This window comes from Lissotriton vulgaris, unplaced genomic scaffold (genome assembly GCF_964263255.1).
Source record: "Lissotriton vulgaris unplaced genomic scaffold, aLisVul1.2 SCAFFOLD_1160, whole genome shotgun sequence".
NCBI lineage: Eukaryota > Metazoa > Chordata > Amphibia > Caudata > Salamandridae > Lissotriton > Lissotriton vulgaris.
This window is the reverse complement of record NW_028254497.1, coordinates 588,540-604,828: the sequence shown is the minus strand read 5'-3', so window position 1 is coordinate 604,828 and position 16,289 is coordinate 588,540. Positions and strand designations below refer to the sequence as shown.

Here is a 16,289-nt window from a genome sequence, read left to right as displayed (position 1 = left end):
CCTGGACCAGGGTTCAATTCCCCGCCTCGGCGGGTCTTGGGCTCAAAAATTCCACGGACTCGATAATTCTCGCTCCGGTGCCTTCTCAACTCACGGGTTCACACTCTGTGACTCTGGGCAATAGCTTGCTTAATCTCCACAACGGCCCCTCGCGGTGGGATGCCTGGCTTTCACCTTGTGGATACCCTGCCGGGGTTATCTCACAGGGGAATACCAGGACGGGTTCCCTAAGCAAGCGCCGGGAAACCCTTTGTGGGTAGCTGTGCGCTATATAAGCTCAAATACATTTACATTTACATTTACATTTAGTGCATCAATGGCTTGGTAGCGAACAAGGTACAATAAAAGTATTGCTTTATATGTAGTAAACATGTCGATTATGTTATATGATGTGCAACTAACTTAAGGATTAGCTATTGTCTGAGAATCAGAAATTCATTGAAATTACTTCAAAATACCAGCTTTTAGTTAGGTATTCATCATATGCACAGTGAACAGCAAGTCTGCAATGTCAACACTAATATACGTAGTCAATGAAGTTATGCCATAACCTGGCGTACTCTAATGTATATGCAACAAAGATGAAAACAGTCCAACCAAGCACTTGCACAGCCAACAGATCGGGAGTTGGCTGCCAGCCATTTAGCTTTCTCAATGGTTGTTCTTGTCAGTTTTTGTTTAAAAAAATGTTAAAAGAAGCTCTAGTTAGGGGTGCTACCAGGCATATTATAATTATTATTGCATTTATATAGCACTTACTACCCCTCACGAGGCGTCAAAGCGCTTTTCGGTGAGTAGCACGCTACTCCGGAACCCAAAAAGGATTAGTGGTGAATTAGTATAGGGAGATATGAAATGTATTTGAGTGGTGGACATGTGAGTCAGATAGGTGGATTGAAAAGGATAGTGGAAGTCTAGAAAGGGTTATTTTAGGGATCATAGTAGTAGAATGGGGGTTGGGATGAGTCAGAGTGGAGGTAAAGGATATAATGAGAGGGGTATAGGGTGCAATATAGGGTAGTGCACTGAAGATGCTGAATTAGAATTAAAGTAAAAAAAATATAAAGATACTTAAGTACATGGAAGGTATACATGTATAAAGAAGGTAACATATGTAGATTTACGTTTTATTTAATAAACTCAGACTTCCAAGTGTTGCTGTACTTTAAGCAAGTTTGTTTGTTTTTGGGAGACATGCTAAAACAAAATAAACATTGGCTAAAAGCAAAACAAATGTTGTTCTCAAAATGTAAATATTGTCATTGCAGTCCTTGGGACTGAGGGGAAACTACTTTGACAGCATTCTGCCCTTTCACAAGGAGCACATCCACACACTTTCACAGTTAAGTTGGCCAGTGCTGACAAATTATACCATGGTGTATGCTGTAGTGGGCAGATTAACAGTACAGGCCAATAAATGAACAGGGTTCAAAGTCTTCTATAAAGCAAGTACATAATTTTAGTAAAATTAAAAGATCTTAACTAACAATACACCTAATAAACAATACATACAAAATTCAAATAAAAATTAGGACACCCTGTCCGACATCTACCTTGCGACCTGTGCAGCGGATTCATATGTCGGCGTTCGATATGGAAAAGCCCTAACAGCCTCGAAAGCATTAGGGAAGAGTTAAGTCTCAGATCATCTCAACCATTGCTGCACATCAGATTGGAGGCACAGATGAGGGTCACCTAGTTACCTGGTTAGCTTCCAAGGTGAGGCGACTATGTTCTGTTGGACTCGTTTCTTTCTACTTGAGAGGCATGAGAGCTATTGAACAAAGTGTTGCATACAAAGCATTCCCTTTCAGAACAAAAAGTGCCTTTACAAAGTTCAGATCGCAGAACCAAAACTTGGCACTGCAGAGGCCTGGCAAATTTCTGACAAGAAGCCTACAGACACAGACACTCCAATGGCTGGCCAGCATTTACGAGGCCAGCCAATGGAGAAGAGGGGCAGGTTCAAGCCCCCTAACTAAAAATCTTTAAATCTTCGGACCGAACTGCGCAAGCGCAGCCTACGGTCCTCGACCTAAAAAAGACAAGCTACATCACTTTTCAATTTAGGCAATTGGTGGAGCTATACATGTGTATCAAAGGGCAGATCTTAAAGTCAGTATTTGGAAAGGCCAGTCAAGCTGAAGAGAGAGTTTAGGCTACCATTAACTCTCCACTCCACTTTCAGGAAAGCAATCATCACACCACACCCATGCTGTGCACTTAGGTACTCCAATAACAGAACTGAGCTCCCAGATTCAGGTTAAATTAATTAGAAATGTAATATAGTTAATGACCCAGCAAATTCTCTAATGACTAATGCAAAAACATTTTTTTTTAAATCACATTTCTTCCCTTAATAAGGATACCACATTTTACAGTGAATTTTACTATTCCAAACTGGCAATACACCAAAATACCAATGAAAGGGTAAATGGTATTATAGACACAAATACAAAAATCAGATAGGAGCATGGTTAAACAGGAAAAAAGCTCATGCACTAAATGTGTTTAGAAACACCTGGCTTGTATTTTAATTTTTTTAATACTCCCTTGTTACTGCCCCAAGCTGAAGGTATGTCATGTAGTAGCAAGTGTAAACCTCTGCAAAAGACTAGAAGGCTATAAAGTGCCACTTTGGCAGAAACATCCATTATCCACAAGCTGCAACAGTCACAGATCTAACAGGAAAAGTGCTTTCTCATGAAGCTGATAAACCCATAGTTTAAACTACAGAACCAGGAAGACCAAAACATGTTCTTATGTAAAACTGTGTTATGCTAAATGGTGTGCAGTACATACAACCAAAACAGAAAAACAATCACAGTAGAGAGTAAGGTGGTATAGCTAAGGTTTGGATAGCAAATCAGAGAATCAGGTTAATGACCAAAACAAAAAACCCACCCAAAATGAACCGGTTTAGGCTTCGGTGCATAACTAGAATGCACTAGATGCATTGCAGAATTTAGGAGAAAGGTGAATCTAAATTCCGCCCATGTCAACCAGCGTTCTGGAATGCCATTTTACTCTACAAATATGAATAAAGCCTCACCCTTTCCAGGCACTGATGAAGTGCACGATAACCTAACATTTTACTGAAAATGCACGCCTAAGCTTTCTCGTAAATTCTGAATGATCAATCTATTTCAGCTCTGCCACCGAAGGAAGAGGAGTTTCTGGTAATTTAAACTTCTGGGAAGATATGTTAAACATCACCCTGCAGAAAACTTGCTACTCTTCACGGGATTGCGTGCTTTGTCCAAAAACATACTTTTAATACTGCAGCACAATGGATTTAGGGAAACTCTGTTTGAAGATGATGCAAAGTCCTCATTAATCATGAAAGCCCAACAAAGGCTGTGCTTCTGAAGGTCCTAGACTTATTAGGAGGAGCTTGTTGAATTCGAATAAAACTATTTATTTTGTAATAGGCCCTGCTTCCAATTGGAAAAACTTTGGGTGACCTCCACAAACATTTGAAAATGGTTCTGTACATTTTTTGCACTGGTTTAAGACTCTGTGCAAGTCACAGGCACTAGTGACGCGGAGTAGCACCCTGAAAACGACATGCGGCTCTCTACTGATTACTTAATCCAGAAACGTTTGTCTAAAGTTCCAAAGCACAAGTTACACCAACAAGGGTGAAAAATGTAATACTCTCTTTGAAAAATGTAATACTACAGAAGTAGGCCTAGAAAAATCTACTCTCCCACTACCTAAGGCAAGAACGATTTTATCAGGTTGAGCATTTTCAGCACCAACTCGTCCATTCGGGTGAATGAACTTAAGCTGGAAGGCACAGGTGTTCTGTTCATGCAGAAAGGGAAACTCGATTACCAAACATTATACTCTATATGGTTTTATCAGTAAAACAACGTCAGTTGGAAACGTTGTGGTCATTTAAATTGAAAATCTGCTGATTTCAAATAAGTGTGCTACTACTTCATGCTTCAGGTATGTATTCATTTAAAGTTATTTTAAACATGATTTGAGAAACAATCCTTCCCCCGCCCTGATTACAATGCAGTCAATAAACTAAGAGGCAAGCCAGAGGTCATGAATATCCTATTGCTGGCTAAATTTGTGGTATATCTGGAGCAAAAGTTTAGTCCATTAAATCAAACAAAAGTGTCTTTTGTATAATAGACATGCTGAACTTGAGCATTTGCAGGCGTGCTTATATGTGATAAAGAAAATGGCGGGTAAGTGAATAAAAAATATTTCACCGAGATCAGATCAGAAGCAGTGGGGCAAATTGAGTGCTGGGATGTGACGCAGTATACTCCCACCCTCCTCCTGACACGGTTGAGTTAGAGGCGAACTAACATGCCCATTGGGTCCCTTCCCTGGTTATTTTCATTGTTTGGTTTTATGATTAAGAAATAGGTTGATGAAAGTAGGCCTGCCCACAGTGCTCAACAATCAGTGCGCCATTTCCCTGGGTCAGAGGCTACATGATTATTTCCTCTAGTCTGCATATCACATTTAGTTTGGTGCTACTGTGGGGTCAAAGGTCAAATGTTGAACAATGAACTAAATTCTTCTTTAGGTCCCAACTATGTAAACAGTTAATTCAAAAACGAATGTGAAATGCCTGGAAGGAATTCTAAGTAGATTAGAGGAACACCAACATAGTAACTACCCAAGTTACTGAGCATTATCTGTAAGTGTCCAAAAAGTTCTAGGTGTGCAAGTAGCTTACAGGAGAGGAGGGAGACCAACGGAATGGTTAGAGCAATGCCTGCACCATTGGGCTAAGCAAGGCAGAAGCCCACTAAGAGCAAGAGTCCAAAAGGGCAATTCAAGGCACTAATCCCGCCGGGCCCCCGAGAGTGCCAAACTAGTGTGCACCCAAGTGGAGCTCATGCTGTTCAAGAGCCTTGTGTCATGAGGTGGCACACACCCCTGCTCTAAACTGGCCTCTCGTGCAACGGGCCAGTAAATGAGATATTCACTTCTCAAAACTAAATGGGTTGTGCTTGAGTTTCCAACTAAGAGGAGCCCCCCATCTGCTCTTTAGTAGATAATCGCGGAGAACTCCAATGCCTTTGCTTAAACATATCTCCCACTACACTAACAGTATGGTGTGGAATTACCAAGAAAACACTGTTTAGTAGCAAGGAAAAAAAGTTGCTTTTGTAACCTATGGCTTAGGCAGCCAGGAATTCTAAAGCCACAACCAGGTTTCATGAACTTCCTAGTTTTTGTTTCCGCTGTGTCGGTGTACAGTGCTTCGAATGTTCAAGTAGCCAGGAGGCTTTAGGTTACGTCATGTTTTAAAACACCCAAATATTCCTTATGTAGGGAAAACTTTTACATTTAAAAATAGGTAGCTAAGGGCATTCAAGTAGGAAAGCAAAGAGGGTCGACAAGTTCTTTCGAGGTGGCACTGTACATAATTAATCTTTTATAATGGTGCAAAAATCATCTGTCAGCCACCGGTCTCGGTTTCGCGGGTGTACAATAGTCCTGGGAGTAACTTTAATATGCCGGAGTAATTCTGTTATTACACTGACATGGAATTACTGATAATAATGCTATTACTCTGACTCAAGTTATTAAGAGTAATTGGGAGAATCTTTTGCGAGAACACATTTACCAAGCACGAGAGACTGCTCACACTTTTGTTTGTGTTGTGTTGCATTTAGCACTATTGTCTCACAGCAAAGTGCATTTTGCGCTAGGAAACTAGTACTAAATACCAGGAGTGGGTTAGGAGAAAATCCTATCCCAAGTGCATATTTAGCAAGCGTGGGCGGTTGCTCATGATCCTGTTCATGTTCGGTTTCATTTGTCGCACATTCTTAGTGCAAAATCCATCCTCACGCCCCTTTTTCGACAAAAAGGGGCATTCATCTTCTTGCTCAATTCTTGTAGAATCCTTAGGTAATTCCAAGTGATTATGCTACATGTAAACATGATGCAAGATTTATGCAGATCCACACTATGGGACTTCTTGACGGCAATAGTGACCTTCAATCGCTGGAATTATAAATCTAATGCCTATTCGGATCTATGGCAGGGCTATCACTGTGAGGCTAAACAGAAATACCATTGCAAATACAGGGCATGAAACTGCCAGATGTTTTTTACAATATGTACACACAGCTAGTGTGAATAATCTGAATTTAGTATCAGATACCTGGATTTATATTGAAACTATGCTGTCTTGGAGACGCTCCTGTGGAGGTAGAGTACCTTCTCGGACGTTATGCATTATTCATTCTTGAATCATAAATGTTCTCTCTGTCATAGTCTTGGTATTCAGTTCGAGTTGGTGACCTATTTAGCCCTTCGTGTGCAGCTTATCAATTTAATGTAAATTTAAAAAAGACATTAAATGTGAGCTGGAGGTATTCCGCACGATCTGGTTATTGCAAAAAGGGTACCTTGCAACAGTGCACAAAAGTTAGGAAAGCAACTCAGCGGGATATACTTACTGCCCAACACTCCTTTCTGTATTTTAGTGACGCACTTCGTTCCTTCCATCCTCTGCATGCCTTCCATGTCCACGTATAGGCTCCTCTCAGGCTCATGCCTGTCTGCCTAAATAGTTCTTATTGTAGTTCTGCAATTGACTGATACCGCAATTCATAGATCACAACCTCTCCTTTTCAAAACCCCATCCCTTTAACCTGGCCCCTGTGCCATTCCACCTGCTACACCATTTAAATCATGGCTCTAGTGCCAGCAAGGTAGCTGTACTTGTTACTGATTGTTTAGTGGTAAAATATAGCAATACTCAGTGGATTTCCTAAATCTTTTGGCCCCTGTGCCACTGCACCTGTTTTACCATTCAAATCATGACAATAGTGCCTGCAAGGACAAATAAGGAAATGCTTTATATCCAGCAATATATGTGCTCTGAAAAAAGCACAGTAGCATACCCTATTCCTTGCCTTTTCAATAACCTTCATGAGCTAAAACGTTTGGAAACCGGTGCTTCTCAGTACTTTAATCTGCTGCCTGTGGGACCACCCAAAACAGTACATCAAGACAGCTCTACAACACCCAGCCACACAATAAATTTCAGAATGACTCATGGTCCAAAACTTCCGTCTGCACCCCTCAACTTCCTACTGATGGCCTACTCCAGGATGCCTAATCTGAAAACTATATGTATTTATCAAATTAGCAGGTGACTAAAGTTAATACTGTTATCTCATTAGGAAACTGTCAATGTATTATACTTTCGAACTTAAAAACAGAATTGAATTTGAGAAAAAAAAAAGATCTGAAACAGGCAATGATAAAGCCAAGCCAGTCTCTCCCTCCCCATCTCTCCTGCCAGTTATCACGCCTGTGAAGGGAATGCACATAACCTAGGCAACACATCACATTTAATCCAGTGCTGCTGGGGCACAGAGTTTGGCGACGTCAACAGAGCTGTTGCAAAATTAGTTTTAAGTCTCTGTAATCCAATTATGGACAAAAGCACATCGGTAAGCATTCCTCGCAACACGAGCAAGGCAAAATAGACAACCAGGCATTTATTTAATACAGTGACGCACTACAGTTCACGAGTAGTAGTAAGGAGGGTAGTCGAGGATCTGGCGTGACCCTTCTTGCAAGGGCTGAGCGGCAAGTAAACAGGTGGCCAAGTGGTCACTAATCGCTGTGAGCAAAGGAGAGATGCACCTACCTTGAATGCTCAGCATCTGACCCAGTTTCAGGGCGGCGCCACGCACCTTGCACAAGGTGCGAACAATTCTCTCCGCATTCGCTTCAGACAGGAATGGGCTCGAGTCCAGAACAGCTTTCTTCCCTAAAGTGCAAGGAAAAGAGCACAAAAAAAGTAAATTATTTAGTTCTCCTTTTAAGGCTATTGTACAATACTCAACTCCTGCCAAGAACCCTTCACAAGAAGTTCAGACTTGAATCTGTACTGTAAATTTAATAGTACTTAGAAAAAACATTTTTGGAAGACCATGTGTCCCCACCCTAGCTCTGACAAAGAAATCCACTGTATTTTCAAAAACACAAGGGAACCCGAAAGGTAGATAAGACCTTGGTAACAGTTTAGTATTAGAACAATGGTCCTTAAAAAGAACAGCATGGTCATCAGGATAAATATAGACTCCAATCAGTGCTATATTAAGAGTGCCCACCAGACAGTCAATTTTATCATTCAAAACTTTCAAAACCAAATGTATAAACACCAATACAGTGGGACACAATCCTGCATCCTACATAAACACGACAAGTACACTTTAGGACAGGAACATATCAGGCATGAAAGGGTAGCTTGTGGAATATTGAACACAATTCCTAACAAGCTTGAGGAAACAGTAAATACTTTTTAGCAAATTTGATTAATGTGCAAACTGTTTACATTAGTTGCCTAAAGAAATCCACTGTAGCATCTCTGTAAAATAGATGGAAACATTTCTATAACCGACTCCTCTAATAAGAAATGACACTACTTTACCCATCCATCCATCCATCCATCCATCCCTCCATCCATCCGTCCACACAGGACATGCCCAGAAACTTAGGCTACAAACACAACTGAAGATAACTTTGGGCCAACAAACCTTACAGGGGTCATTCGGTGAAAGAGGTCCTAAAGCATCTCAAAACCCACACAGACATCCTAAAACAAAGCAACATTCTAGAAAGCCTATGACTAGTGATGGTTAGGAAAGCAGGTCTGTGCGAAAGGATTTTTCCACTAGACTGAGTAGCCCCTCTAAATTCAGGAGATGGATAAAGATGTTGATAATGATGGGAATTAAAACATCAGTTTCACTTCACCGCCAGTAACAAGCAACCCTGAAAGACTACATACAGCTCAAATCAGCACAGCTTTGCACAGAAAGAGCCAGTTCGTGTTGCAGAACCGTGTGTGAGTAACTAGATGTTAAATAGCTGGTTTGGATACCAGTATTCAGGGAAGCGGATTCATAGATTACACCCACATAAAAATTGGTCAGCATATCTTATTTTTGAGTCTCTTGTAAAGCATACTCATCATTGAGCAGGAATGAAGACAAGTCAAACCCACATCAGAATGTTTTTTTTTTGTTGCTAAAACAGCACCATGACCAAAAATGCCCACGCACTAAACACTGCATGAAGTAAAAATACTAATCCCTCAGAAGAAAAAGTTGGCTCGCCCAATGATGCAAGTTCTTCCGATCCATATTTTCACCACGAGAATCTCGGCAATGGGAGTTATCTGCTCAAAGGTGACTCACTCCTTTTAACAGACACATATGCTCCATGCAAGACAAATGAGCATAGCAGAAGAGTGACGCAGAACCTCAAAGATGGGCAACTGGAACACAAGTCTGGTAAGCTCTGCAAGGTACTCCAGGAGGTATTAGGGAAAGGACAAATCACCCAGGAGGCAGCAGCATGCCCTGTGGTATGCACCAAGAGGTGAATGCAGATGAAATGGTGCTAAGCTGAATATTGGGAAGGAGTGCTCAGAGAGAGAACAGAAATTCTTAACTGCAATTTTTCACTATAAGGACACAGATGAGAAGATGAATGGAGGTCTGAGAGCACATCACAACTAGCTAAGCACTGTGACCAAGCCTGGTTAAAAAAACACAACAACCTAAAGACCAACAGTGGGTTACAGGAAGAAGTACTTTTCAACCAGAAACATGTAGACACAATTTTTTTCTCTTCAGAATATCTTGGAGAAGAACATCTAAATAACACTGTAAGGTAACTTAGAATTTACCTCATATCTTTTGAGATATAGTCTGTTGTAGCACTTAAATATGTAAAATAGCTGGACAGTACAATGTATCCACTGAAACCATACGCTTACAAAGGGGGCCTTAATAAGAAAGTCCTAGACCAGTAAAGAGGTCTGACTTGCTGGTATTTTCTTTCCAATCTTCTATGAAGCACAACTTGCTATCTATTCTTCTATTTGATCAGAAGACTAGTAATCCAAAGGGTCTTAGTCATCAGACCGGGTTTGGAAAGGGAAAAGAAAAACAAGCACTCCCAGAGCCAATAGGTTACAGCTTTGGAGCAATTGGTTTTGCAAATACAGTTTAGCCATGCTGTACAGCATACCAGCATACCAGAGCAGCATGGCTAAATAAGAAAAATTATCTCAGGTCATTTTGTAGGTGGACAAAACATGCATGTGCGTGACTACAAAATTACACCGTCATTTTTTTTCTTAATTTGCCAATCCAACTAGGAACAACAAATAAAAAGAAAAAAAAAGCATGCATGTGTTTTGTTTGTAAAGCTGATGAAGGAAGCACCATGGACAGGGCAGACATGGAAGGAACACAGGAAAAAAGAGTTGGGGTGAGGGTTAAGGATAAGGACAATGGGGACGAGTAAGCAATACGAAGGGCCGGAAACATGGAGGGTGTGGGAGAGCAACATGAAGGGAGAGAGGGAGGGCGAGTTGGGAGAAGCACATGGAAAGTAAAGCAACAAAGGTTAGAGGGGGGCACAAGAGGGCAACCACCTCATGGAGGAGTTCGGGGGGGGAGAATTACATGGATGAGAGAGAGAGAGAATCACGGAAAGGTGAAGAGAAGCATGCTTGGGAGACAGCTGGATAACGCATGCAGTCTCATGGACTGCCTAAATAAAAAGAGAAAACGAAAGCCGGAAAAAGCAATCAGTTTAAGGACACAGTAATGCGTCCACGCTCCAGGGGAGTGACAAACACAAGAAAATTACGAAAATCTCACACTAATGAGTAAGAAGGTAGCAAATTTGAGTGATCATGAAGCCAACCGTTTGCAAGCAACAGACAGGCTCTTAGCCCATTGTCAGCTAACAATAAATGTCACAACACATGCGCGGCCTAATAGACGAAACCTAAAAAGCATTCCAGTTGTGAAAGGGTGGGTGTGAGGAAGTAAAGTAGGCTTATACGGTTGTTTCTATAAAAGTAGATTTCCCACTAGAAGTAGCAGATATTGCATATTGTTGTAATGTAGGCAAATGGTATATTCATTGTCCTCCCCTCTCCACCCGGCCCCATCCCCACCTTTTCCTTCCTCTTATTGTTCTACCTGCTCCTTAGAACGTTCAGGTGAAGCTCACATTAGACCGTTGGACAATGTGGTTCTTGTCCGGATGTGTTAATTCCTTCCTCAGATGAGGGTGGGGTGGAGGATGGAACAGCGTTGGACTCACAGGGGTCTAAGGATGTCCGAGTACATCGTCCTACTCGTTAGCAGGCAGATTATGAAATGTAATACATCCTTTATTCTTGATATTTGCATTCCTGTGCCCCCTTCTTGATTTTCCTCTCCTATAATTCCTTTGGGTTTTTGTTAAAGAGATTTGTTTCTATTGATGAAGGGAAATGTGTTGTAAATTAGTCAAATGGTATATTCCTCGTCCTACCCTCTCCAGCTGTCCCCCCCCCCTTTTCCTTCCGCTTATTGTTCTACCCGTTCCATAGAACATTCAGGTGTCGCTCACGTTAGAATGTTGGTGTGAGCCACCTGAACAGTCGAATGTGGGAGAATCTCTCTACCAATAAACTCCGCACGTCAACTTGCCTTAGGGGAGTTATTTCAACACGTGTTAAACAGGGAGGCAAATGTTTTCTGCCCTGTTTAGGCAACTCACCCGGCGTTTTGTATATTTTTCATTAACTTTTATCCCTAATGACTAGCCGTTAAGTTCACTACATTTTTTACTAACAGGAATTTTTGCATTTCTGACAAAAAGAAAAATAATATCACTAGATCAAAATGTCAATAGAAACTCAATGAAAAAAATGAAAAGCGAGGACAATGGAAACTAACATTAAGCAAAGCCCTGTGGTTGATTGGGTCAGGCAAAGCAGCTGGGAAGATGATAATTAGAAATACTCCAACTTTAAATATTTCAAGCCATTGTTGCAGATTCCCAGTCTTCAATTGCACAAGTCAAATCTAATACCCGAGACCCTCCTGATTCAGATAAATAAGTGTTATTTGTGCAGTGTGTTCATGGAACATCTGATCAGCTGCCTATGTGGCCCCGGACATTTGGCTTCATCAGGTGGCCCCAGAAACAAATACCTTGGGGGCTTATCATGGTGAGCCCTCTGACGAATGCCATAGTGCGACTTTTTCCAGTGCACACAGCCTGGCAGCGAACACTAGCACCCTCAGACACCAGCAACTTAAAGCTCCTCAGTGCTTGGCTGGAGCAAGCAAACTTGAATGGTGGTACAGAGTAGCGTTGATCTAAAAGGTTGAAAGCCACTATTGCTGGAAAAGTGGAGCAATGAGTGAAGCAATGCTGGCGCAATTGTGTAGGCTTGTCTAGGAAGCAAAATAGTGATGAGCACTAATACCACTTTCCACCAGGTCACATTCACTAAAGCTCACTTGCAGTCTCCAGGTGTGCTTGAACTAGGGAGATCTTCTAATGTCTCTCTTGGGGCTACACCTTGGTTCGGCTGTCACCCTGGTGCTAAACCTTGGTTGATTCGGCTTACAGAACCTAGTGCGCTCCATATTCTGCACACACCTTCCACAGAGGCACAGCTTTCATGAGCAGTCTATGCTGGCCCATATAGGTCTCGGATACCCTGCTCTTCCATCTCCACAGTATACTTCCCTGTTGTTCACATAAAGCGATAACCAGCAGGGTCCGGGAAAAAGGGTAAAATGTTCATGAAGAAAAACCCTTCTCTTCTCATCCCCGTCCTCTAGGGCATTCTAATGCTAAAGGCATGCGCGAGGATCACTTAAACAGGAGATCTAATAGATCCTAGAGGTGCTTCCAAGGGAGCCAGTCTGGGTGCCCGAAAGTTACATCCAAGCAACAGAGGCTCAAAAGCATAGCTGGTGAAGCACGAGAAACAAAGAAAATGCGCCTTCATTACTAATGGAGAGGAATGAGCAAGGATGCAAAAAATACACACAAAAACAGGTCACTATTGCACAAAAGAGAACAGAAGACAAGACGCATCATAATGAGCAAGAACAAGGATGCACAAGGGTGAGACCGCTATATTTTCATGTTGACTGCCCTGCCCCTCCTGAGGCCAATATGGTGGTCTACGGTTTCTAAATACTTATTAAAACCCAATTATTTATCACAGGCAGTCCCCTGCACAGTTACCACAATGTTTTTAGAAAGTTCAGACATCGTTCGACATCTCGGTCACCGCTGCCATTTCCAAGCCCCAGATATTAGAATTGGAAAGAAGGATCAGAGAGAGGCAAGGAGGGATACACGGGTTAGAATGATGAAGATTCATTTTAAACAAAATAATTTTTTCTAATAAAGCTGTATGCCAGGACAAAGCCAGTGAGCTGTGGATAAAGTGACAAAGGTCCAAGAATTCCAAGGCTTAAGCAACGCTTGAATAAGCTGTGATTTTTGTTGAAAGGAGACACACTCGAAGCTCTGGACCTCTTGGGCTTCATGTAGCAAAGCAAGTTTTAAGGAAAAGTGAGTGTGTACTCCAAGGGGGATCTCAGGAATTTTTCAGAATTAATATTCGTTCCCAGGAGTTGTAATACAAAGGACAGAGCTGTTTTTCGTTGCAGAAAGGTAGCTTTATTGTTTTGCATAGAACAGGAACAGCCGACACGCGTTTCGCCCCCTCATGGCGATTTGCGCCGGGGCTTTCTCAAGGCTAGTTTCAGCATCAGGGCGGTCCTCGGGATTCGACCCGAGGACCGCCCTGACGCTGAAGGACTTGGAGCAGGACTGAAGAGGGCATTAGCCAAACGATAGAACTGTGTTCCTGAAAAATTGTATTCTTTGAAAATTCTGGACATTGATATTATTTGGATATTTTAATATTCGACGTCAGAAAAAGTAAAACTAGCCTTGAGAAAGCCCCGGCGCAAATCGCCATGAGGGGGCGAAACACGTGTCGGCTGTTCATGTTCTATGCAAAACAATAAAGCTACCTTTCTGCAACGAAAAACAGCTCTGTCCTTTGTATTACAACTCCTGGGAACGAATATTAATTCTGAAAAATTCCTGAGATCCCCCTTGGAGTACACACTCACTTTTCCTTAAAACAAAGCCAGTGAGCTGCAGACAACCCAATCTGTACAGAGTCCAAACTCTCATACTCCTTTTCCCGGTCTATTACCAGGATCACAAATGAAGAAACAGGACAAGTTACCCATTACACACCCTCATTGATGCTCTCCACTTTCTTTGCTAAAAAAGAACCCGTTAAGTAGAAGGATATTATCTTGGTTGGAACTGCGCAGTATACCAATTTATTTGTCAAATTAACGCCTGGTAAAACTTTAGCTGTAAATAAGGTCTGCATCCAGAGCCGAAAGAACAAGCATGTCACATGACATCTTTCAACATGGCCCTTGAGTTTGTCAAATGTGCTCTGCAAATACCCCGCGGCATCGTTCCATGAGGTAAACAAGAGGCTCCAGAAGCACTGGTGTGCTCTTTACAATTGTACCTCAAGTATATCTTCAATGCATGTGTATTCAGTCCATACATGTCCAAACATAATTCAGAAAGATAACCTTTTGTTTCCAAGTGTCCTCTTGGATACTACTTCCAACAGAGGCCGACCTTCCGGGTGCCCGATGTTATTACCAAAGGAAAAGCGCGAGGACAAAAGCCAACTGTAGACAAACAGCCTATCTTACTAACCAATATCATGGGTGCTTGTGTCAGACAACAAGGGAAACTTACAAGCACAACACTCATTCCATGATCTCAAAATGAGATCAATTTTACTACATCTGTGATCTGGTTAACATAAGGAGTGACCGCCACCCACATCTCAAAATAGAAGAATTACACATTCAGATTAATAAAACAGCCTTTGTACCTAGTGATGCGAAGAAAACGCAAAAAATGCTGTAACTACAATCATTTTAAAAATTAATGGATAGGTCATTTCAGCTGTGTTCAAAAGAAAACACAGCCTGGCTGAAAATACAGTGTGTAGACTTCTCCCTGAGAAAGTAATTTTAGCAAACCGTATCCCTGTTGGCCAAAGCAGTAATGACTCTGCATCCACATGACCTGTACCAAAAAATATTTGTAGCAGTGACAGACAAGGAGTGTGCATTTCAAATGGGGTATGTTTGAAAACCAAATGAGAAAGCTTTTCCCAAATATATGCTTTTGAAATCTCGGAAAGAATATCAGCGTAAGCGGCAGCCTGTTTTTATATACAGTGGAAAGAAACTGTTACAAACTGACAACAAGCATTTGCAATGCAAAATGTCTCGCATTTACTAGTGTGAGCTATTGGCATTGTAAAGGACAATGTCTTTTATTCATGTGTAGTTTTTAGAACATAACTAAAAGTCATTGTCATTTACAATGCCAATAGCTTAACCTTTCGCAAATGCATGACCTATTGCATTGCAAATAAGTTCGGCGCTCGTGCTATAATTCTTTTTTTTTTTTTTAAAGCGTTAGGAGAGAGCGTGTCCTGCCTGCAACAGAAGGCAGGACAAAGCTATTTGGGAATATAGAGCTTGGAGGAGGTAATTAAAGCCTAAGGAGTAACAACACACGTAACAGGGGGTGTCCTCATGAAGGTTACAAAATGACAAGGTGGTACTAAGGAGGAACTACTGGACTATTGACCAATAAAAAGCCTCAGTTTACAGTGGACTATGACACATGCCAATGAAAAATATGGGTGGAGAATCAAGTCCATACCTAAATACAGCATGCCTCGCAGAGCAGCTCATGTGCTGCCTAGGCTCGACCTAAAATTGGAGATATTCTCACTGAAAAAAGCTTTAGGCTGCATGTTAAACGAGGACATGTTCTTCGGTTGAAACAAAGTCTGAAAACTCTCAGCCCAAAAGGTAGTATCAGTGAAGCTGCAAATAGAAAATGCAATTTGTATAGCATGAACAATTTTAAAAAGGTCTCATAAAAGGTGAAACCAGGGGACCGGTGGTTCAGATACAGGGATATTTTCAGGATGAATACTACTTTAGAATTACCACTGGTGGAAAACGGGCTTACAAAAATTAAATAGTCACTGTGTTCCCATTTGGCTTGGGGACATCCCTGTTCCTTGTGCACACCGTAGGTGCTCAAATAAGCTTCCAGTCAATAAGCTGTTGATATGTTTTTAATCATTTCTCGTCATTAGTTTCCTGACATTAAATCTCTTTTCTTTATATGCATATCATACATTCTTAAGATGGCTCCAATGCATTTCGGGTGGTATACCCTTCATCTGGGAGCTACTGAAAACAACGAAATAAGATATAGCTAAGTATGAGTTCCTGATCCAATGTAGTGGTTATCGTAGCATGCAGGAAGGGTAGGTGATGTGATTGGCTGGCTGAAACAACGAGGTGAACAGAGTGGGTTTAACGTGATGTGGAATAAGGAGA

At 41.5% G+C, this 16,289-nt stretch overlaps 1 protein-coding gene across 1 annotated transcript in view; it reads right to left on the bottom strand.

Annotated features, from left to right (window-relative positions):
• The window catches only part of LOC147659524 (atypical kinase COQ8A, mitochondrial-like), a gene marked incomplete at its 3' end in the record, with an annotated part of 394,993 nt that overhangs the window by 130,275 nt on the left and 248,429 nt on the right, over window positions 1–16,289 (bottom strand). The window contains exon 6 of the mRNA XM_086951674.1: window positions 7,643–7,765. Coding sequence (XP_086807800.1) covers window positions 7,643–7,765 — 123 coding nt within the window. The remainder of the gene's footprint in view (window positions 1–7,642; window positions 7,766–16,289) is intronic.